Source organism: Acromyrmex echinatior, chromosome 13 (genome assembly GCF_024713525.1).
Source record: "Acromyrmex echinatior isolate Ae372 chromosome 13, ASM2471352v2, whole genome shotgun sequence".
Taxonomy (NCBI): Eukaryota; Metazoa; Arthropoda; class Insecta; order Hymenoptera; family Formicidae; genus Acromyrmex; species Acromyrmex echinatior.
This window is the reverse complement of record NC_141864.1, coordinates 11,899,640-11,922,776: the sequence shown is the minus strand read 5'-3', so window position 1 is coordinate 11,922,776 and position 23,137 is coordinate 11,899,640. Positions and strand designations below refer to the sequence as shown.

Genomic DNA, 23,137 nt, shown 5'->3' with positions numbered 1-23,137 from the left:
ACAATTAAATCTTAAGGATAAAATCTGTAAGACATCATAAATCGTGATAAGACACTTAAAGATGTCACATATACATCTTTCTGACAGTTCCAAAGAATATTCTTATAAATTTTAAGACGTCTTTATGATATCTTGTAAGACATCTCAATGTTCTCTGGGAGGATTTCGTAATTTCTCTGAGAGAAAGGATTTTGTTAATTTAACAAGCCACCAGTATCTTTAACAAGTGACTGGTAAATATGTGATAACAAATTTGATTTGTTGTGATTGCTGCTAGTCTGCTATACACATGCACACCAATCAATTACTAATAACAGAAGCAAATTATATATAGAATCTAACTTATTTTTTGGATAGACTTTAGGCTTTACACATAATCGTAGATGATCATGAAGTCTTAAGTCTTAAATTGATCAATCACAGTCAAATATAAGGAGAATGCTTGACTAGAATCGGCCAATTTTTTACGATTTGAGATTCTGTGACGGTCTATGACTTTTATATATGTATATTATATTTATATATGAGCCTATTATTTACAAGCGATACTATTGATTATTTGTTACATTGATAAATGAGAAATAATTAATTTGCAATAGTAATTAATTCATCGTTTTTTTAACAAATATCACATTTATTTTCCCTTGATTTGTTCCTATAACAAAATCATTTCTCTCAGTATTGACTTTCCTCCATGAGATTCTGAGTTATTTAATTTCTGGAGGGAAATCCCGTTGCCTACAAATCGATTGCTTACAATATTAGTTGCCTACATTACTTTTGCTAACAGTTCATTTGCACAAAAATGATTGCTTACAACTCGATTGTCTACATGCACTAAAAGTAGAACCTCCTTTTTGATACTTCCTCGGAAGATGAACAGTCTCCCGGGTGTAAAATTCGATGTGTGTTAAACAGACGCCATTGATTTGTACGAGCCATCGCTATACATTCAGACGTACTTCGATCGCTTCCGTGTCTTTACAATCGCACTGTTGTGTGTTGACGAATAAAGAATTTTGCTTTTCTTAAGTAAAGTCTATTTATTCCTACGTCTTGGCGGGAGTGTCCGTACGTGTTCACAAGTGTGGGCTTGCGATTTGATCGCGCGAGCGTAACAGATTATTCGAGCGAATTATCTTTCTCACTAATAATCACATACAATAAAATTTAGTATTTTATTCAGGACTCTTCGAAGAAACTTTTATTTTTATGAAGGTGATGGAAAAAATGTTGTTTATGCATTGGTTATTTTTTTATTTCCTATAAAATTTAAAAAATATTGCAATGTTTTTCCAAGGAGCCTTTCAAGTGTCTAAAAATAACACAAAAATAATGCAAGATTATAATAGCTAATGTGTTACATTACGCGTTGTCATACTACGTAATATAAATTTCTACTTTATCAATGATAGAGGGACAACAAAATATGATATCGCATCGACGGAGCAAAGATGACATTTTGTATCAGAAAATTAAGTTTTGGGACATGTGTAGCAATTTATATTATCGACTGCGAATTTTATATTTATATAATATCCTAGATAACAAAATATTTCCACGGTATTGGTACAGTAAGCGTATAGCGTACTAAGCATTCCGGTACCGTACCTATCACATACGTGCGTATCTAAACTGGTACACCGTATTTTGATACGCAGTCTCGATAATGTTATTACCTGTGCCTTAGATATACACGTTAACAAAATTAATTAATTTTATAGTTGTTATTACTAAAATGAGTATTATATATATAAAATGAGTAGTATTATATATGATTAATATTTTATTCCAGAATAGACATAATAAAATTATGATCAAAAAAACGTTTTTCTCTGAATTCGAGAACTAATTTCATAGTGCTTTGAAGCGGTCAAACCATCCGATTGGATATCCAACGTACTTGAGTCTTTTGAAATTGTATGAAAACCATTATCCAGTGAGAAATGACAATGGAATCGAATCCATTATCATTTCTCACTGGGTATAATTCGATGATCCATGAATGTATGTATTAAGTCTATTTTTGGGACAATTATACATAGTTTATTTTCTTATAATATCGCAAACTAAAAAAAAACATTTTTTTAGTTTGTTTGCTTTCATGTGTCTAATTGAGCGGTACGGTAACCGGATTACTATCGCCATTTTACTATCAATATTTGAATTGAAAATTCTTAAGGTAAATACATGATGTATATTATTCCAGTAAACAAGAAGAAACATTTTCGAAAATTTCAACAACATTGTAGCAATATTGTAACATTGTTGCTGAAATTTTTTAAAATGTTTTTTACTTACTGGGATTATTTGTAATAAAAATATTCTAACTAAAGAAATGTTTGTCAAATTTCGTTTTTTTTTCCCTCAGAAAAAGAAGTCCCATAATACAAAAAAAAATTGAAATTCTATATATCTTAGTGTGACTATAATAAAAAAATTAATAAATAAGTAATCGAGAGAGACAAAAACGTATTACAAAGATAACTGCATATGAACGTTAAATGCCATATATATATATATATATTCTATTATGCTATTGATGCATTTGCTTTTCACTAATATTTGGAATTTTTTTTTTTTTCTTTTTTAGTTGCTCAGTGTTTGGAATGGCTATGCTATGTCGCCAAGGTATGTATCACTACTATTGGAGTATTGTGAATATCCTAATTTTTTTTAATTATCGTATTTGATGTATTCACACATACGATCGTGCTTAAAATTCTTAAATGTTTGTACATACGCAGCTATACAATGCGTTCTCTCTGTACAGGATGCGTCCTAAAATCCGGACAAATCGAATAATTTCTTTAAACAAAATGTTTTTAAAAATTCGATATTACAAAAAATCGATATTACAAAAAATTCGATATTACAAAAAATCTTTTTACATGGCATTTGGGGATCCCTATAGAGCACAATTATTTGATATATTAGCTTGAATGACGGCCTCTATTCTCGGTCTGAAGCGTTCGCACGCACGCTGTAATGTAGCGCTATCCATGCCGACGAATGCTGCCTCAATAGCGGTCCTTAATGATGTCACATTGAGATGCCGAGACTTGTTTATGACTCTTTCAACTACGCTGCGTATGTAGTAGTCTAAGGGATTTAAATTTGGGCTGTTGGGAGACCAGAATGGGAGCCGAGGCGAGCAACAGACATTCCTGGCAGCTTCAAAGAGCATCTGTTGTATCTTTAATGTGTACGATTTCAAAGATCCTTCTCGGCAATTCGATGCATTGTTGACTCGCTTACACCAACTACTAATTTTCGCAACAATTGGGTTATCCGAAATCAGCGCTTGAGTCCTTTCAACAACTACGAGAGTTCTCGCGTTCTTTTGAGTGACCCTTCTTCGCTGGCATACTGAAACCTTCATTGGACTGTTCTAAAGCCGTATATTTTGTCATAAACGGTCTCGGATATCTAAAGAACCAAATTATTTCCATTGCTAAGCGCTCAGCGCGAAGGCCTTCGCTCTTCGATTATACTTCGCATTTGATTTCAACATTACGGCCATTTTGAGAATGATGACTGTTTACTAAAAATATTAGACTTTCTCGGACGTCAACAACAACCCCTGGAGGTACAATATAGCGGAAAATTTAAATTTAAATTGGTTCGGATTTAGGTGACGCACCCTGTACATATCAATTATTGTGAAGAATATTTCCGAACTCTCAGTGATCAAACTGGCTAAGACACTCTTCCCAGAAAGTTGAGAGGTCCCAGATTTGAATCCTGGCTGAGGTAATATTTTTCGCAATAAGTTTCTTACTTTTTTTCTGTCTATTCTAATTTAGGGGAGTTTATTAACGTTTCAGAATGATTGTGTTGAAATCGAAAGTTTTTCGGCTTTCAATCATATCTGAAATTAATTAATTTAATATAAGAATATATAATAAATTATTGTATTATATTATTGTATATATAATGTAAACATATTTGAAACATCCAAATTTGACCATTCTTAGCTTTCTGTATTTGATGTATCCACACATACGTCGTACTTAAAATTCTTAAATGTTTTTTTTTATTGTCGTGTTTGGGAAATAATATATTAATGGAATTCATTTACAGTCTTGAATGTATCCTTTCTGATCAAGGTAGATAAATACTTCAGGAGAAATGTATCCAATAGCTAAAGTTTTTTCGCGATACATTGGATTCGGACACAATGCGCCGAATACTTTTGCTCGCTAACAAGAAATGTTCCCGAGTTAGAGCAAGGTAGGTAACTCCGGCAAATACGTCGCGCTGGGATTTATGTCGCAGAAGTCAGAAAAAATAGAAGGAGTGGGGGTAATTTTCCCGCAACTACTTTGTTACATGCCTTTATGTTATATTAATATTGTTATGATTTCAATTTCTTACTGTTAATATTAATGAAATTATTATGAGTTGAATCGATTTGTTACTGTGTTAAGTAGCATCATCATAAATTATAATCGACATAAAATGATTACTATAGAACGTACAAAAGACTTGTGGTTATTTCGTGATATATGAGTGTAGAGGAATAGTAAAGCATGTTGTATAACAAAATATAAGTATTGGGTCATCTAAAAAGTATCCGCGGTACTTTGTCACTAGATGTATGACCATCAACACACATCTAGTGACAAAAAACCGCGGATACTTTTTAGATGACCCAATACTTTGCTCTTGTATTCTTTATTTAATTTGTTGTCTTGTATATCCCACCTGTTTGGGATATACGACAATTTTAGCGAGCAGGATTTATGCTTAAAGTATACAAAATGGACAGATTGAATTCAGCACTTGTATTTTTGGAATATATATCTCCACTAGCTGTTATAAGTAAACATTCTGAAATCATGCTCCATATTACTGGGAGTATGCATTAATTTTCAAGAGATGGCGTAACTATCGCTGTGGCTGTGGGAATAAGTGACTCAATTGATGAGTCAAATTCTCAAGACAAGCTCACGCTTGTCGTGTGATGTGATATAAGAGGTAATAATCGACACTTTCTTGTAACTGGTAACTATAAATCTTTATTACTCGAGCTCAAATGAATATGACCGTACAGGATGAGCGCCATAATCTATCTAACGTCTTATTTTTTTCTCTGACGCTGCTTGTAGGCAACTCGCAACCTACAAAATCCCTAGGCTTTCTACACTCGCTGCGCTAGTGAGATATTGATAACGTAGTTCCCTACATACTCCCCCCTGAGTGACAACGAATCTAAACCCTATGCTTATTATTAAATTAACAAAATATTGCTGTAGTGACAGGTACATTTATGATGCCGACACTTAGGTCTACCATATAAAACATATAAAATGTATCATATAAAACATATTATATAAAACATATCATTGCGTGTCTTTGGTGTCTGTCTTAAACTAATTACATTTACATTTTGTCGTTGGGAGGATTTATTGTAATTATATGGCGAAGGTGACTTTTTTCTTCGGACGCGCATACGTTTTCAAAACTGGTTGCTCGTTGCTGAACGAATTGGTTGATTGCCCTGCTTCTGGGGTTGCACTACATAAGTCATCGCGTATGCCACGCAGGTTTTAAATTTTCGACCGATACACTGTGCTGTTAACATCAATGTCGAATACTCGATCCGAAACACGATTTATAACCTTGTGAGGGCCGGTGTAGGAACGCTCTAACGCTCTCTTGGTACCGCCCACCCGTAGAAAAACATAGGAACATGAATATAAATCTTTAAATACGAATGCGCGTTTCTTGTGCTTATGCTCTATCGAGATTGACTTAACTTTGCGCATATGCTCGCGGAATTCCTCGATGAACATTTGAGGATTAGGAGTAAAGTCGTCCGGCAGTACAAATTCTCCGGGGACGCGCAGCGTCGTTCCATAAACAAATTCCGAAGGCGATGCGCCGGTATCAAGGCGGACATGAGCACACAGACCTAATAATACGGTCGAAAGTACTCGTGACCAGCCTTCATTAGCATGACACATAATCGCAGCTTTTAAGCTTCTATGCCACCGCTCGATCATACCGTTCGAGGCGGGATGATACGCCGTGGTACGAATTCGTTGACAGCCGATCAGCTGAAGAAGTGCAGTAAAAAGTTGCGCTTCGAACTGGCTACCTTGATCAGTAGTTATCGTTTTGGATGCTCCAAAATTTGCTACCCAGTTGTCGTAAAACGCGCGTGCCACTCTAATAGCTTCAATGTCTATCACAGGTATTGCTACTGGCCAACGCGAAAATCTATCAATCATCGTCGCACAATATCTGTACCCGTCCGACTCAGGCAAGGGACCTATTAGATCCATGTGAACATGCTCGAAACGCCCGATGCGACAAATTTTTCAGGATGTAATTGAACGTGTCGGGTTATTTTTGACTGCTGACAGTTAAGATAATTCTTACACCACTTTGCAATATCACGATGCATGTTAGGCCACACATACCGTTGACGGATTACCCGATCCGTGACTTTAGGGCCCGGATGAGTCGCGTCATGGAACAAGTGAAAAACGCGATCTCGTAAGATGCCGATATATAGGGACGGATTGCTTCGCCGGTCATTTCACAGTAAAGTGTAATATGCGTCGACTCCCATTGAATTCGCTTCATAGACAGCGGAAATTCAGGAGATTCGCGAATGGACGCGTAGCTCCTCGTCTTGTTCTTGTTGCTGTGCAAGCTCATTAAGTTCGATCTCGGCAGGTAAATGAATGGCTTCGATGCGGGAAAGGGAATCCGCCACAATATTATCTTTGCTCGATAGGTATTCGATATGCGTAGTGAACTGCGAGATGAACGAAAGTTGTTTCTGTTGCCGAGGTGATGCCTTTTCGGAACGTTGCATGAACGCGTAGATGAGAGGCTTGTGATCGGTTACAATCTTGAAATTTCGCCCTTCGAAGAAATAACGAAAATATTTTATTGCCTCGGCGATCGCCGTAAGCTCCCGATCGTACGCGCTGTAGTTCTGTTGCGCCGAATTTAATTTGCGCGAAAAGAATGCGAGCGGTTTCTACGAGTCGTCTAAACGTTGTTCGAGGGCGGCCCCGATGGCGAAATTTGACGCGTCACAAACGAGGCGCGTCTCGGCTGCGGGAGGGGTAAGAAAGTATAGTCGCGTTGGCCAGATTCTCCTTGCACTTATTAAACGCTTCTCAGCCACCGGCGTCCATATGATTGGCAGTTTGTCGTTTCTGCGTGAATCGCGAAGGTACTCATTTAATGGTGCCTGAACGATGGTAGCTGCATTATGCAGTAGTTTACGATAAAAGTTGACAAGCTCAAGAAAACGACTATAGTGTTAGGCCTTGGAAACTCGCGAATAGCCTGAATCTTATCGAGTGTTGATTTATACCCTTCGCTGTTAATCGTAAAGCCGAGGAATTCTAATTCTTGCTTGCCGAACTCGCATTTATCTACATTGAGTCGTAAATAAAACTTTTCTAAACGCTGTAACATTATGCGTAAGTGAGCTTCGTGCTCTTCAAGAGATATCGACACTATGAGTATGTCGTCGATGAATGCAAACACAAATTCTAGGTCGCCTAGAGCGCGGAAGATTTGACGCTGAAATGTTTGACTCGCGTTTCTAAGACCGTATGTCATGAATTTATATTCGAACAGCCCGAAGGGCGTAACAACAGCCGTTTTCGGAATATCTTCCGGCGCCACTGGAATTTGATTGTATGCCTGATGCAGATCTAACTTAGAGAAAATGACTTTCCCACGCAGGTTGAAGGAGCAATCGTGCAAATGCGGTACGGGAAATTTATCCGGCACGATAATTGCGTTAAGACGACGGTAATCGCCGCAGATCCTCCATGATCCGTCTTTTTTTAGTACCATATGAATGGGACTTGCCCATGGACTACTGGACGGACGGCAAATACCGGCTTTAACTAACCGTTGAAATTCAGCCTTTGTCGTTTTTAATTTTACCGGACTTAACCGCCTGGGGCGCTCGGCTACCGGCGGGCCCATGGTAATGATATGATGACAGATATCGCTACTGCAATTCGGAGTTGCCTGTTCTAAATCGGTGACCTTCGGAAATTCAGATAAGATGCTCGCGAATTTCGTACTGGGTTTGACCGTGCTAATGGCAAGCTATGGCATCGATTTGACAATGCCCGACACGTACACATTATTTTGTGAATCGATGAGTTTACGACATTTAAGGAGACCATAATGTGCAATCAGGTCGGTCCCAATAATCGGGTACGGAACTGATGCTACGCAGAAATTCCATGTGATCGGGCGTATCCCTAAGTGTAGCGTTCGGAACGACTCCCCATACATATCTATACGCGTATTGTTTGCCGCGTAAAGTTTGAAATTGGTCGAAATTTTGTTCTTCGCGTAAGTGCTGGGAAGCAGCGAAATTTCCGCCCCCGTATCTACAAGGAATAAACTCTCCAGTGACTCGATCGTGGATGTGGAGACGGACAGAAGAATCGTCCGCCATACCTGTCTCCTCGGTGGCAGACGATTCTATTCCCCCGCCTTTCCGTCCGTTAAAGCCTTGGGCTTTGGCCAAGGGCACGAGAATTTTTCAGTTCCTTTACAGACTCGCGCTTGTTCCCCGAAAGTACGATGCGGCCAGCAGACACGAGAGCTTCTGCTTTTGGAATGCTTACGATTTTTATTTGCCTTGTCTCTCGTCTGAGATCTGCTGCACCGCTTGACCTCAGCCGCGAGGGTGGCCATATCGGCGTCCAGACGGTCGATCTCAGCTTTCCATTCAGGCGGCTTCGATTCTGACAACGATGCGGCGGCGCACTGCGCAGAATCACCCAATGGTCTCAACTATTTTATCCGCCATTTTGGCTAACTTGTCCAGATCCGTGCTTTCGGTAGTCACAAGAATGCTTCTAATGTGCGGTGATAAGTGTTCAAAGAACACAGTTTTTATTACGGTGTCGTCACATCGTTTGTCAGAGTTCAAGTTACGAAGTCGACTGAGGATCTGCGACGGTTTCTCTGACGTAAGCACTTGGCGTTTTATTAGTTGTCGCAGTTGACTTTCTGCTGACGCTGAAAAATTTTCAATAATACGCTGTTTTAATTTGGTGTATGGTTCGTTCTCATCGGGTTCCGCGATGCGGGTTCTCTGCAGCACGCGATGGCTTCGGCGTCCAAAGACATAATCATGTGATGCGCCTTAGTCTCCTGATTCGTGCGGCCTTGAACGTGGCCTCGACTTGAATGAACTGTATCACCGGATTTTTTATTAAGAATGGCGGAATTTTCAGACTCTATATGAATCCACGCGCGCGATATTGGTGAAGTGTCGCTTGCAGCTGCGCCCACTGCTCCTGCATTTCCTCAATGGTGGGAGGAGCCATGACTACCCGTCTACCGTGTCGAAGCTCGCGAATAATCCGTATTTCCTGACAGCCTTAAATATTGGGTCATCTAAAAAGTATCCGCGGTTTTTTGTCACTAGATGGTGTTGATGATCAACACCTGCGGTGCTTTCGACGGCGAGACTTTTCCGCCGGCCCCTCAACGATGGGGCCTTGCGATCGGTTACGATATCGGTGATGGGTCTCCTACTCACGATGTCGGTGGGCGTCCTTGTCGGCCACAACGTCGGCGATGTGCCTCCTTGTCAGCTACGACGATGTGCACTGCTGCTCGGTTCGAAACCAGTTCGTTTCGATGTTGCTCAAACGACGGTTACCGGTCAATCGCTTCTTCCTCTCGATCACGTCGGGGTCACCAATGTGGGAATAAGTGACTCAATTGATGAGTCAAATTCTCAAGACAAGCCCACGCTTGTCGTGCGATGTGATATAAGAGGTAATAATCGACACTTCTCTTGTAACTGGTAACGATGAATCTTTATTACTCGAGTTCAAAATGAATATGACCGTACAGGATGAGCGCCATAATCTATCTGATCTTATTTTTCCCTGACGCTGCTTGTAGGCAACTCGCAACCTACAAAATCCCTAGGCTTTCTGCATTCGCTGCGCTAGTGAGATATTGATAACGTAGTTCTCTACAACATGCTGCGCACTACTGCTCTCTGACAAAGTGGATGTAAACTACATAACAATGTTCATTTTTCAAGGCTGGAGATGATAAAACGATATTTGGTACATCCATTTTGTCAGAGGGCAATAATGCGCGGCAGCATTTTGCGATTATAGTTTTGAGTCGTGTCCTCTCTCAGATTTCTCTCTCTTATAACACACAGACATAACCTGAAATTTAAATTTTAGATGCACGTCAAACATGCTGGGATTGCACAGGAAATCTTTAATGCGCCACTATCACTCAGCTCAAGGAAGTGAAGGCCCCGAGTGGTTTTTTTATCCTTTCGGGTGGATAAAATAGAAATCTGAACGTTCCACCTAAACGCTCAATAAAGGAAACTGAACACTTTCTGGGGGTGTCCGGGAGAGGAATTTGAACGCAGTCTTGTATTTTTCTACCATGGACTTTATATTATGCTAGATAGTAGAGTGTCTTCGGTAATTCGCCGGGAAGATTTCGAACGTATTTTTATTACACGTCTTTAATATTACTCCGTCAGTGCTGAGACGTGTATTTATCTTAATTTATCGTATACATGACATTTCATCGTTCATTGACGCTATCATCACACGTAAGCCGATTAGTTTTTTCGTTTTTCATTGTCTATTCTATTGCGTAGGTTAGGATAAGCTCGATACGTATAATTAATTAAAATACATAAATATATCAAAGTAAACTAAGAAACAGAAAGAGAGAAAGAGAGAGAGAGAGAGAGAGAGAGAGAGAGAGAGAGAGAGAGAGACATAATTATGTCTTAATAATGTCTTTTATTTAACATTATCAATCTTCTTGTTTATTTTTCTCAAAATTTCATGTCATGACTAAAAATCTATTCTTTAGTGGCTGAATTAGTGCACACTCATGTACACTTGTTGTATTTAAAATGAAAGATATATTTAAAATTTGAGATAGAAAATTTTAATACACTCTGATGTAACAACAAAGAACAGGTCTCAAAATAAGCTTTTTGTTGTAGAAAATGCTGGCGTTGGAGCGTATACCTGATCAAATTGGATATTTAGTATTAACTGAGGATGGTGCTGTATTAACAGTAAGAGACAGTTTCTAATATTCTTTTTTTCATAATAGCAAATAGAATCTTCTGTATTTGTGTTACAGTCTGGAGGAGATTTAGAAAATGATGAAAGAGTGGCAAATATTATCACTAGTTTAATAACATTGACAAGTAAAGTTGATCCTAAAGCATTTCCATTGCATGATCCTTTTGAAAAGATATCAATCAAATATAAGGATCATTGTTACATCGTGTGTCTCTCCAATAAGAAGATTTACGTAGTGAAGAGAAAACTGCTATCTCAGACTACAGCGATCGTCGAACAGCAGTCTATCATCGATGTTTAGATATAATAATAAACCTAATAATAAAGCCTACAAAACAATAAATGTACTCTTTATAAACTTTGATATCTAACATAACTTCAATTTCTTTGATCATTGCGAGAGATCTTTATTCACTGTTATATACCTTTAAAAATATATGTATTTTAAGAATGAAATCAGTGCAATGTAGTTATAAGAAACATTGGATACAGAAAAAGCAGTTCTTTGTAATTGTAAATTTTTTAAATAATTGATTTATATATCTAGAGAAAAATAAAAATTACACAATTTGAACCAGGAAGATGCTTGGATTGATTATATTTTTAGATTCAGTGAAGAATTATAGAAGCTAGAATTATTAAAGAATCATACAACAGTTGCAAAGCTACTTTTTCTATTGAACGCAGCCATTACATGTCTCTATTAATTGTATAATAGTTTCTTTCAATCTTTCGAATAAAATATGTAATTTGAAATCCAATATGTAATTTGAAAATTATAGCTATGATTATTCTCAAAATATATTTTTTATCAAAATATTTTTTGTAATTTATGTATAGTGTTGCATTTTATTTCTAACATTAATGTATTTAATGAAAAATTTATTTTCGTAATTTGTTATATTTACAAATATATATTACATATCGTACATACATTTCAAGATAAATATATAAAATACTAAGTATCACTATCGGTACTGGAACTATCATAATTGACTAGAGATATATTCGAACTACTAGTTTTGGAGATAGTAGCATTATTCGTTATTTCCTTTGTCTTTGGTGATTCCTGGCTTTGTAGTTTTAATCGGTCATTCGAAGATATTTTTTTTTTATTTTTAGATCGTATAATCGAAACTAACCGTTTCAATTCCATACCTTCTTGTTTTCTTGCACCTAAAAAGAAAACATTCGTGAAAGCATAAATATATAACAGGAAAATGTGCATTTTAGTTTGCTTAAGTGCTGAATAAATACCTTTCTTATGAGTCAGTAATTTTGCTAGTTTTATGTCATCCTCATGTTCATTTACCAAATTAATATCCAATCCAGTCTTTTTTAGTAATGCATGATCTTCAGCTTGTTTCTTCTGAAGTTCCTTTTTTCTATCCTGTAATATGAAATGTATATAAGTCAATCAGTAAAAATTCATATTAGCATGTTCTATGCATACCAATGATTTTTCGTTCAAATCATTTGATATTTCGTTTATAATATTAGGTATTGGAATTAATTCGTAGCGTTTTACAAGAGATGGGAAGTACTTTCATTAATGTATTTTTTAATGCTCATGTGAAATAAATAACATTCTTTCATTAAAAACGCTACGAATTAATTCCAACACCTAATAGAAACGTAATTATAAAATAATTTTTAATATACATAATGATGACATACCGATATTGATAAATAAACCTTTATAATAATTTTTATAATTTTTTTAGCTATTATAAAATATATGTATTTAAAACAAATTTATATATAACATACGCGAACAAAAATACTATCATCAATGATCCACGCGACATAATTAAGTGGCGACATGATGAAGAAATTGTTAATAAAATTAAATAATATTTAATTTATAAACTGTCATAATATTACTTATATATTATCTTTTAAAATGTTTGCATATTGTTTACCGCCCGAACTCTCAATTACTCCTTTTACACCAGTTACTTTGTTTTTTTTAAATTAAATATAATGAAAAAATTATATATATATATATACATATATATATATAATATATATATATATATACATATATATAGTATAAAATTAAATTTGATAACTGTACCCGAAATAAGGCTCTCACTGCGCAGTTTGAGCTGTAATCATCTTTCCAAATATTTTCATTTAAGGCTATTGCACCTTCCAGTGCTGAATTTCGAGATTTGGCTACTTTCTTATCTTCTATACCATGTTCTAACTTATACATTGCATCGTCATACAATCTGCATGAGACTTCTTTTGTTTCAGGTACTACTTGCTCATTCTGTTTAGGATCCCATCGATTCTCTTGACGTCTTGCACCACTCACTATGATGTAATCCAGATTCTAAAAAGACAATAAAAATATTAGCAAATTTTTCAGAAGCAATAATTTATTTGCATTATCAACTAATTGTAACTTACAGCAGGATCAGTTTTTATTTCAAAATGATTGTCACAGAGATGACACTTCATGCGAAATTGATAGAGCGGGGTGCTATAATACATTCCAATCTTCTTTTTTTCCGCGTTATATCTAACACCCATGCCGATATGATTCCCACATCCATTGCACCATATATTGTAGGGCATCTCAAATCGTATGATTAAAATGCCCATGTGTATCTTGCGGGCTCGCTCACGCAATGCATGAGTGCCTAGGAATTTATTAAGACCACCGGCACGGGGATCATAATCCGGTGGATAGTATAAATTTGTTCCCTTCCGTTCTCCCATTGTGCTATTTATTTAAATATGAAATCAATTAGAAACATAAAGATCTAGCAACATTGGTTATAAATAATTATGTATATTGGGTAATAATTATCACAAAAAAATTTGTTTTTGCTACTACTACAATTTATATGGTTCCCTTAAAAAGTATGAATATAAAATTGTAATATTTTAGTCGTTTTCATGAATATGTTAGGTACAAAGATTATCAATCATCAAAAATAAACTTAATTTCACAATCCATTTATTAAATAATACCTGTATCGTACTTAAGTTTTTAAAGAAATCATAACATCTATAAGATATTACACACACACACATATATATATATATATATATATATATATATATACATATATATATATATATATATAAACATATATATATAAACTTCCTTCCAAAGACATGTGGAATGAAAAAAGTTGGAAGAGGCCAATATCCAGCAGTGGATAAAATATCAGAATGATAGATATATATATATATTCACTGATGATTATATACAAGATGTTATGATCTCTTTAAAAAGACCTATATAGTTGTGTCATTTTTATAAATAAAAAAGAGAGAACTCCTATAGAGAACATTTAGAGTTAAGACTTGATTAACGAAGTTTGAAAAAAAATCTGTTATTTTAAATTTAATCTTTTTAGCTGATTAAGGTAAATATAAATTCTTGATGATATTTTGAGTTGTCACTTTTGATAATTTATTCCTAAATTTGTTGTAATTTTGTAAGACGAAATCATCACAACTCAAAAAAGATACAGATTTTTCAGAGTTGTAAAATGTGAATGATAAAAATAACATTTAATCATGTTTGTGAGCATATGGTTTACTTCGATATTATTTGATTAGTTTAATAATTTAAATTAATAATTTTCTGTAAAGTTAAAAACAATTTTTTCTCTTTTTTGAAAAATAATTTTGTTGTGTCACTAATTTTGAAATGAAATGTCTGTATAGTATAACAAATATTACAATAAATGTTTCATTATACCTTGGTTCCTTTTTAAAGCCGGAGAAAAATAAAACTGGGGTTGTTTAAAACAATCTGTTCTCGAAAAGATTTAAATACTTCAATAGACTCTTGTGATGTTGATATTTTTCAACAAAATAGATTAGAATACAATATAATTGTCAACATATATCGCTAGCCATACTAGTGCACACTGAGTGCGCAATAAATGAGAGTTTCACTAGGCTAGAGTCCCATGCAAGGTGCAAGGGATAACAGGGGTGCTTTCCAATTGCAATATCCCTAGACACTTTCGTGTACACAGCAACACAAGTTTCGTTCCAATTGTCCGTTATCGTCGACACAACAGTACAACACTTCACATCTGTATTCAGTCGAGGACTGTGTGAAGATGCGATTACATGTAGCGCAGTATGCGGTACGCGGTACAAAAACTAAGGGTGAAATCACACGGTGCGGAAAAGAGAAAACGACTGCGGAACAGAGAATGCGTCATAGAAGCAACCAATCAGCATTCTTCTGCGTTATTCCGAATAGTGCTAATTGGTTGTTTCAATCAATGAACACATTAGGAACTGTAAGCTTATTGGCTACCGCATCACATTTTGCCGCGCGGTAAGCGTTTCCGTGTCCAATGTGTAGAAGCCATAACTAGGTAATTATGAGTACGGTCAACGCAATGCTGCAAACGCTTTAAAGCGTTTTTTAACTGGTCAATTTGTAAAATTCTTTCTTCTAATTAGTCCATGCTTCAAATGCTTCAAAGCATTTGTGGCGAGACTTTGGCAGGTATTCATAGACGATATTCGAGTCTTATTTCAAGACCGTCTTAAGACGCTTTAAGACTGTTAATGCAGCCTTCTGATTGATTTGTGACTTCTTAAGATCATACTTAAGACGGTCTTGAATATAAGATCTGAATACCGGTCTTTGATCACAGCCTATAGGAACCGCGCAAACTTTAGATCTGTTTTCTGTAGCTGAACTAGTGTACACTTTTGGAAATGAGACAGGTATATGTTGGTACATATTGGGTCATCTAAAAAGTATCCCCGGTTTTTTGTCACTAGATGTGTTGACCATCTAGTGACAAAAAATCGCGGATACTTTTTAGATGACCCAATATATGTAATACTACTATATTGCTAACGCAGTCTCTTTTTGAGAGTGGGGGATGTGCCAAGATAGTGAGATAGAAAATCGACTTCTCGCTTCCACAATTCATGTACTTTGCGCATGCGGGGAACGTATGCACGCGGAGTCATAGCACGTATTGTAAAGGTTAGATATTATAAAATATAATTAAAAGAAATACCAAGTCTAAAATATATAATTGTACTTTACTTTTTGTATAGTACTTTTATATAGGTCAAATAACAAACTCAACTTCACTATTGAAAACGTCATACACAATAAACGTGATAAAATATGATAAAATAGTTGGGAACACGCGCATGCGTATTGCGAAAGTGTGGAAGTGAGAAGCGATCTTATCAATTTCTGTATTTACGGGGCCCTCAGCTCAAAATGAACAATTGTATATATCATACCAGCGTTCGGGAGATTTAACGACTTACGTATATTTGTGATCACCTCGGCGAATGCTTTCCAACGCTATCACTTACTGGAACCAGCGTCTAGCAGTTGGATCTTTTTTGTTAGACAATTTTTCAATACCACACGATAGATTCGATACATACCTTAACAGCACAAAGTTGACTCTAAGCCGACTCTGAGTTAACTATAGCTTCTAGACGTCTGAAAAATGGACATCCTTAAGTCGATTTTAGACGACTTGAACATCTCTTAGTCAATGTCCTACTTTCAAGACGACTGTAAACCGATTTTAAATCAATTATTCTAGGTTGTGGTCCGATTCATGCCTACAACGCTCATGAACAGCATTCATCCTTGTTTAACTATAGTTAAATAACAAGGATGAACTGATTCCACATTCAAGCGTAAATCGCACTAGACGTCCTAAAGTCAACAATGGAAGGATATTTGTACAAAGTCGACTTACAGTCTTACATATCGATGTTTGTGCTGTTAGGGTAGTCCCTAATTTATACGAGTATGATGTTATCAGGAAGACTAATGTATGTTTCCATCAATGTAGATTAATTTTAATCTCGGTTCAACTTACTCTTTGTCTTTTTCTAATCTTTAGAACTATAAAAAAAGACGAAGAGTAAGTTGAACCGAGATTAACGTTAAACTACGTTGGTGAAATGGGCATAAAAAGACTCCACTTAGTCTAGTCAGAGCACGTATAATAGAACAAAGTTGGAATGGATTCCGATCGGAATTATTTCGTTTTCCTTCAGAAAACACAATAAAAATTTGGGGAATAATTGAATAATTCCGATCGGAATTCATTCCGATTTTGTTCCATGATAGACACCTAGTCCTCAGAACGTGGACCGATTTTACGTTTCGAGTTAAGTTTCGATTCTTGACTCTCGCGGCGCTTGTGAACTTTGTAGTCTAAAGTCACTAGATAACAAAGTACCGCGATGGGAAAATTGAATTAGCATTTGGAGCCAAAATGGTATCGAATAGTTCAGATAGTGCATTTCATGTAATTTCCTACACATTAAGTGCAATCCTAACCTGATTCTGTTATAACTTTATATGCATTTATGACTGTATAAATTTAAAACTAGTTAGAAAACATCGAAAATGCCCGATTATTGTATTGAGAATTGCAAAAACCGCAGCGAAAGAGGCTTTTGTTTACTTCGCATGCCAACAGGCGATAGACATGAAGAATGGCTTCAATTAATTGGCAAAGAAACATCGTTGGAAAGAGTTGTAATCTGTGAGGTATATAATTTTTAATCTGTGAGGTTTTATTTTTCCTTCTAAAGCCCTTTCTACATTAGACGCAAGCCGATTGCAAGTTTGTTGCGACAACCAATCTAAAACTTGCATTTTGAAATCAACGCTTCACATTAGCTATCGCAACAAACTTGCGATCAGCTTGTGTCGAATAGAATAAGCTAATGTAAATTTGCTTAATACAATCATACATAAGTTTTGAATAATCGCGCGTCATGGAGCCAAATGGCTGCAATTCGCAGTACTTTGTTTTCTAGTGACTTTATTGTATTGGGTCATCTAAAAAGTATCCGCGGTTTTTTGTCACTAGATGTGTGTTGATGGTCATATATCTAGTGACAAAGTACCGCGGATACTTTTTAGATGACCCAATAGCTTTATTGCAACTTTATTCTGCGCATAATGAGTGCGCTGTAGGAAAAGAGAGGATCCCGTTTGTTTACAATTCCGATTGCATACACCACTCATATCTGCTGGTATATAATAATTTTTCACAGCTTTATCAATGAGAATATTTTATTTTTAAAATAGCCAATTAGCGATGCATATGTGCAATCGGAGCCTTCCCGTAGGAAAAAATACCACAAACGTAATTTAACTCCGTAAAGATGATTTGTCTGCGATTAATCTTTGTTAAGAAGGAAGATTAATCGCAAACAAAATTATCTTTACGGGATTAAGTTACGTTCGTGACATTCAGAACAACTGAGCGCTCAGTGAGCGATTGTCGTTCTAAATGCACTCACTTTTTTCTGCGACGCTTTCACTACGCGCAGGACTACAATAAAGTCATTAGATTTCTAAAGTACCGAATATGGCCATTTCAAATTTATGTATTTGTATATACTTTATTTTGAAAAATAAAACTGTCAAATAAAGCTGTAAATAAATATTTTTTAATTGTAATTAGTTTATTTATAATAAAAAAATATGTATAATGGTTTCCTGTATACAGAACGCGGTAACGCTTACTGCGCGTGAAAGTTATTGTACTAACCAATAATATTATGTTTTAAGTCGGCCTTACCATGCAAAACTTCTAGAAATAATGTAATATTATTTCCGCCGCATGATAAAAGTCGGATTGAGTTCAATTTTTATCGCTCGGTGGAAATTATATATCTATTACTTCCGAGCAAGCGAGATGTTGATTGGCTGTCGCATCAACTTCTGCCGCGCGGCAAGTATTGCCGCGTTCTGTGTGCAGGAGCCATAAATGCTTAATTTATATATTATTTAGTTTAATCAAGTTTATTTGTTGTAGAAGTTTAGTGCATGATAGTGCACAAAATAAGTATAATATAGCTTAAGAATTATCAACCACTATTCTTGAAATTGTGTACTTCGGCCATTTTGACGTGATATTTCTGAAAATCAATGCGGTACTTTAGAAATCTAGTGACTTTAGACTACAAAGTTCATAAGTACCGCGCGGCGAAAGTTATCGCACTAACCAATAATTCTATTGGCTTCTGCACACAGAACGCCAACATTACTTTAATTTTAACAGAATGCCAACATTATTTTAATTTTAATAGAATGCCAACATTACTTTAATTTTAAGCGTGGCTTAAAACTCTCTCTTTCTGTCTTTCTATCGGCTTTAAAAAAAGAAAGAGAGAATTTTAACTTTGCTTAAAGTCAAATAACGTTGGTGCAATCGGGACTTAGTCTTCTGTCCTAGAGGTTATCTTCGATAAAGCGGGAATTCACGTTGTATGTACGAGGGATGTTCTTTTTATATTTGCTTCGATGTAATAGACAAGTGGAAAAAGACCGGAAAAGGAATTGCGTATACAGATGGCGTAGATATATGTACTGTTCCATATCTGATGTCAAACTCGAGATTATACGTACGCGATATTTCGTATTGAGTCAAATTTGAAATCATGGAGGATAGAGATCAGAAGACCGAACTTATATGAACAAGGCCGTCAAAAAGTGTTGCTGAAAGAAGTAAGGCTCGATTGCGTACATTATCGATCGAACTAGAGAGCCTCACAGGGAGAGGATGGCAAATGCATCACATGACCCGGCCTCCTCTGATTGGACCTGGTCGTCAAGACTCTGTACAGTCATGATGGGGGTATGCCGTTTAGATATGCCGTAAGATGATTGCAAAAGTAGTACACTTGTCATTTTATGCTGCAATTTTCTTTTCAATTTTATAATTGATAAGGTCTTTGTAAGTGATATATCCCTGCTTAAAAAAAATCGATAGAATCCGATTGAGTACAATAGAGATTTAAGCCCGTATTCAGAATGCACTTACAACGATGTTAGCGCGCTGTAACATGCGCTTAACATTACGTTACGCATACTATAAAATTTCAGAGATAAAGCGCGCTTTTATCAATAAAAGCGCGTTCTGAATATGAGTCTTAAGGTCTATCTGTACCTTATCGCTTCTATCTTATTTTTGTCCCATATTTTCAGGATGAATACTGACACGTTTACTGAATATTTCAATCGTATTTATTACTAAAAGTCATATTAATCATTTCATCAGACCATAATTTTTATATGGTTTATACGAAATCACAAAATGTAATGTAGATACTGATCCATAAGAATTTCCTGATAGACTTGAATTTATCTGGAATAAATGAAAATCCAGATATTTACCATTGTTCTGTATCTGATTTTTTTCCAATATACGTGTAATCGACATATATGATTCGCGTATATGGTTCTATATATTTCCGAAGTTCCTGCCGCTCTATCAGATCAAATATGAGACTTCCAATCAGACGTACAATTTTCAATATGCACACAGAGAAACCTGAAAGAAGCCATGCCGACCTTTTTCCTGTTACCGTAGAAATCGCCCGTACATTGTCAGTACATCCATTTTCAATTTGGAAACTATGTGACTACATACATTTTCTAACACTATCGATAAAAGTATCGTATCGTTGAAAGTAAATATAATTCGTCTCTGTACTAAATCCTCAGGATAGAAGCGTGCCGACTATCCATAGGAGGGATTTTTAATGGATCCTTGATCGAAAAAATTTTAATTTCGCCTCTCTTACATATGTAAATACAAGTTATTGAATTTTAATAAACGAAATTGAAAATTTAAACAAGTTAATTTAGTGAATTTTGTGTTATATAATATTTATTTTGTAATATCTTATAAAATTACGAATTATATATTTCTTTATGCAAATTTTCAGCTCGTTTTTACCAAATATAATTATTAGTGTGCGAGAATGCACCGCGCGTAAAGATTAAAGTGAGAGGACAGCACACGGCTGATATAACGCACGAGAATGAAGAGAATTCCGTTTCTTTGTAGTTTGACTAAAGATTTACTTCAAATTTTACAATCACAAACAGTATACATAAATAATTATCGCAAAATATTCGATACAATCATCTTTTCCGAATTATCTTAATAATAGAAGTAATAGAAAATCGCGGCGATTTTCTCGGCGGTTCTCGAAGGAATCTTCCTTACAGCGGTTTTACTTGGCGGTTTTTCACGGCAGTTTTCGACACGATATAATAGCGAGACTCTGAACACTAACAGAGAGAGAGAGAGAGAGAGAGAGAGAGATCGGCGACATATATTGCCTTCGTAGCCTGGGCTTTCTTCTTGATAAAATCCAATAGAATTTTGTAGGACCGGTGCTTACGTCCTCGATTCGTTCGAATGAGTATCGGTTTGGCATAGTTGATGCCGGTTCTGAGGAATGGACGTGCAGGGGTTACGCGTTCTTGAGGAAGATTATCCATTGGCGACTGTGGTGTGACTCCTCTCCATCTGGTACACGTGACGCACCGATGCAATCAGTATTTTACCATGGTTCGCCCTCGAGGGATTCAATATCGTAGTCGCAACAGGTCCAGAATCAACTGAACTTCTCCATGAAGTGTTTGGCGGTGACATGACTATATCAAAAGACGTGTGAGGTGTGAGGCGGAATGATCATAGAATGCCGCTCATCCGGAGAGAGAACTGCGTGTTTCAGGCGACCTTCGACTCTCAGCACTCCGTGTTCGTCGATGAAGAGATTCAAGGCCCGTAACTGGCTGCGAGGTGGCTGATCGGGCGCTGATCTTTTGCGGCATTGACTTTGTGCGCATAGTGCAGTGTCTGGACTGCTCGGATCTATCGTCCAAGTGAGACGTCGAGCTCGTCGGGTGTCAACATCGACTCCAGACTTCCTTCCGTCGTTAGCATCTCTCTTAAGTGCAGCCAATGTAAACACCACGTTGTGACTCTCAAGAGCCGGTGAAGTGAGGAGAATCAGAGGAGGAGTTCCGTGACAACTTTTGACGTGACAATGCGAGAGTGGACACGTTGCTCGAGCAATTCCTCCAGTGGAGCTTCAGATTGTGCGCTGGGTCAGGTGGAGTTGTCCTTGAGCAGCCAAGCGGGGCCTGACCACCAGAGTAGATGATCAATAAGTTCACCTGGTGTTATCCCTCGACAGGCGCAGTCGGCTGGGTTGTTTCCTTTCCAGAAACATGACGCTATCTTGTCCTTCTGAATCGCTGGAAGCGCCTCCTGTATCATGGACTCGCGGTTGACCACATAAATCTTCCATCGAAAGGCATGGCCCTGAATCCAATATAGAATGACCCTAGAGTCGAACCAGAGAGTGACTGAAGCTATGGACAGACTTAGAACAGTGCGCGTGTGTGCGACTAATTTTGTTAGCATAGCGGCGGCGCACAGTTCCAATCGCGGCAAGGACACTGGCTTGATCGGAGCGATCTTGTTCTTTGCCGTTAGCGAGAGAACGTTGACACTGTTAGCTCGGATGACACGAAGATACATCACGGCTGCGTACACTCGTTCAGACACGTCGGCGAATCTGTGCAGCTCTACTCTCGCGTCTTCGGCACCCATATTTAACCAGCGGTTGATTTGAGTTTTGGGAGTTCCTCTAGAAAGCGACTCCAGGCAGATGTCTTGAGATTCTCACTCGAAGATTCGCCTCGATAAGTTCGAAGATGAAGTGATTAAAGAAGTCGAAGCCATGCGAATTAATTGCTCTTCCTATGCTTTTTTGATCATTCACGGCACTGATGACATTGTAAGCTCCTTGGCGATATCGCTTTTCATCTTTTGCAGTAAACGTGCAAAAATTGAAGCGCGACAACTCCTTTTTGTTCTCGTAGTGTTTGCATAACAGCGCCCACGCACGAGAATAATTATCTCCGATTACGGTTAATAGACGTATCAATGCTTCAGCGGACCCTTCTAGACAATGCTTCAAGTGATGGAACTTCTCTACGTTTGAGATGGATTATTACCGATGGACAAGAATATGTCTCGAAACAATGGCCAGTCTTTAAACGCGCCCGAAAATGATCGGATTTTCAGACGCGGCAGCACCGATTTGATGAAGAAATCGTTTCCAGATTCATTTGGAAGAGCTGTATTTGACTATTCAGTTTTGAACTTTGTTAGGTAGTCGTTTAACAGGCTACGCTGCTGCACGTAAATGATTTCAGCGGAATCGACAAATTGAGACATACTGTATTCACTTTTGTC

The 23,137-nt window shown here is 36.8% G+C and overlaps 4 protein-coding genes across 5 annotated transcripts; 1 reads left to right on the top strand and 3 right to left on the bottom strand.

Annotated features, from left to right (window-relative positions):
• Positions 1-6,607: 6,607 nt before the first annotated feature.
• Positions 6,608-9,329, bottom strand: LOC147907657 (uncharacterized). The gene is made up of 5 exons (XM_087412710.1): positions 9,254-9,329; positions 8,778-9,018; positions 8,207-8,381; positions 7,249-8,091; positions 6,608-6,865 (listed from the first exon to the last, which is right to left on the bottom strand). Exons 1-5 carry the CDS (start codon positions 9,327-9,329, stop codon positions 6,608-6,610), a joined length of 1,593 nt encoding a protein of 530 aa, XP_087268836.1.
• Positions 9,330-10,275: 946 nt separating this feature from the next.
• Positions 10,276-11,904, top strand: Lamtor4 (Late endosomal/lysosomal adaptor, MAPK and MTOR activator 4). 2 transcript variants are annotated; one of them, XM_011070816.2, is made up of 3 exons: positions 10,276-10,597; positions 11,003-11,077; positions 11,146-11,904. In XM_011070816.2, the coding sequence occupies exons 1-3, from the start codon at positions 10,562-10,564 to the stop codon at positions 11,386-11,388; spliced, it is 354 nt and encodes a 117-aa protein (XP_011069118.1). In that variant the 5' UTR covers positions 10,276-10,561; the 3' UTR covers positions 11,389-11,904. The 2 variants fall into 2 exon arrangements, with proteins under 2 accessions (XP_011069118.1, XP_011069119.1); XM_011070817.2 differs by having other exon boundaries at positions 10,572-10,645.
• A 48-nt stretch (positions 11,905-11,952) lies between these two features.
• Positions 11,953-15,188, bottom strand: LOC105154981 (coiled-coil domain-containing protein 130 homolog). Its single transcript, XM_011070818.2, has 5 exons — positions 14,809-15,188; positions 13,503-13,818; positions 13,165-13,425; positions 12,345-12,477; positions 11,953-12,263 (listed from the first exon to the last, which is right to left on the bottom strand). Exons 2-5 carry the CDS (start codon positions 13,812-13,814, stop codon positions 12,046-12,048), a joined length of 924 nt encoding a protein of 307 aa, XP_011069120.1. The 5' UTR covers positions 13,815-13,818; positions 14,809-15,188; the 3' UTR covers positions 11,953-12,045.
• Positions 15,189-21,982: 6,794 nt separating this feature from the next.
• LOC147907656 (uncharacterized) lies at positions 21,983-22,489 on the bottom strand. Its single transcript, XM_087412709.1, has one exon. The coding sequence runs from the start codon at positions 22,487-22,489 to the stop codon at positions 21,983-21,985; it is 507 nt and encodes a 168-aa protein (XP_087268835.1).
• Positions 22,490-23,137: the final 648 nt, after the last annotated feature.

Coding starts and splice junctions, on each gene's coding strand:
- LOC147907657 (XM_087412710.1), bottom strand. CDS start 9,329: ATGGCTCCTCCCACCATTGAGGAAATGCAGGAGCAGTGGGCGCAGCTG. Junction 9,019..9,253: donor ACTTCACCAATATCGCGCGC/GTGGATTCATAT, acceptor AAAATTTTTCAG/CGTCAGCAGAAAGTCAACTG. Junction 6,866..7,248: donor TGAGCTTGTCAACTTTTATC/GTAAACTACTGC, acceptor CGAAATTTCAAG/ATTGTAACCGATCACAAGCC.
- Lamtor4 (XM_011070816.2), top strand. CDS start 10,562: ATGACATTTCATCGTTCATTGACGCTATCATCACAC. Junction 10,598..11,002: donor CATTGACGCTATCATCACAC/GTAAGCCGATTA, acceptor TTTTTGTTGTAG/AAAATGCTGGCGTTGGAGCG. Junction 11,078..11,145: donor AGGATGGTGCTGTATTAACA/GTAAGAGACAGT, acceptor TTTGTGTTACAG/TCTGGAGGAGATTTAGAAAA.
- LOC105154981 (XM_011070818.2), bottom strand. CDS start 13,814: ATGGGAGAACGGAAGGGAACAAATTTATACTATCCACCGGATTATGAT. Junction 12,478..13,164: donor CAGTGAGAGCCTTATTTCGG/GTACAGTTATCA, acceptor TTCATATTACAG/GATAGAAAAAAGGAACTTCA. Junction 12,264..12,344: donor ATTACTGACTCATAAGAAAG/GTATTTATTCAG, acceptor TTTTCTTTTTAG/GTGCAAGAAAACAAGAAGGT.
- LOC147907656 (XM_087412709.1), bottom strand. CDS start 22,489: ATGGGTGCCGAAGACGCGAGAGTAGAGCTGCACAGATTCGCCGACGTG.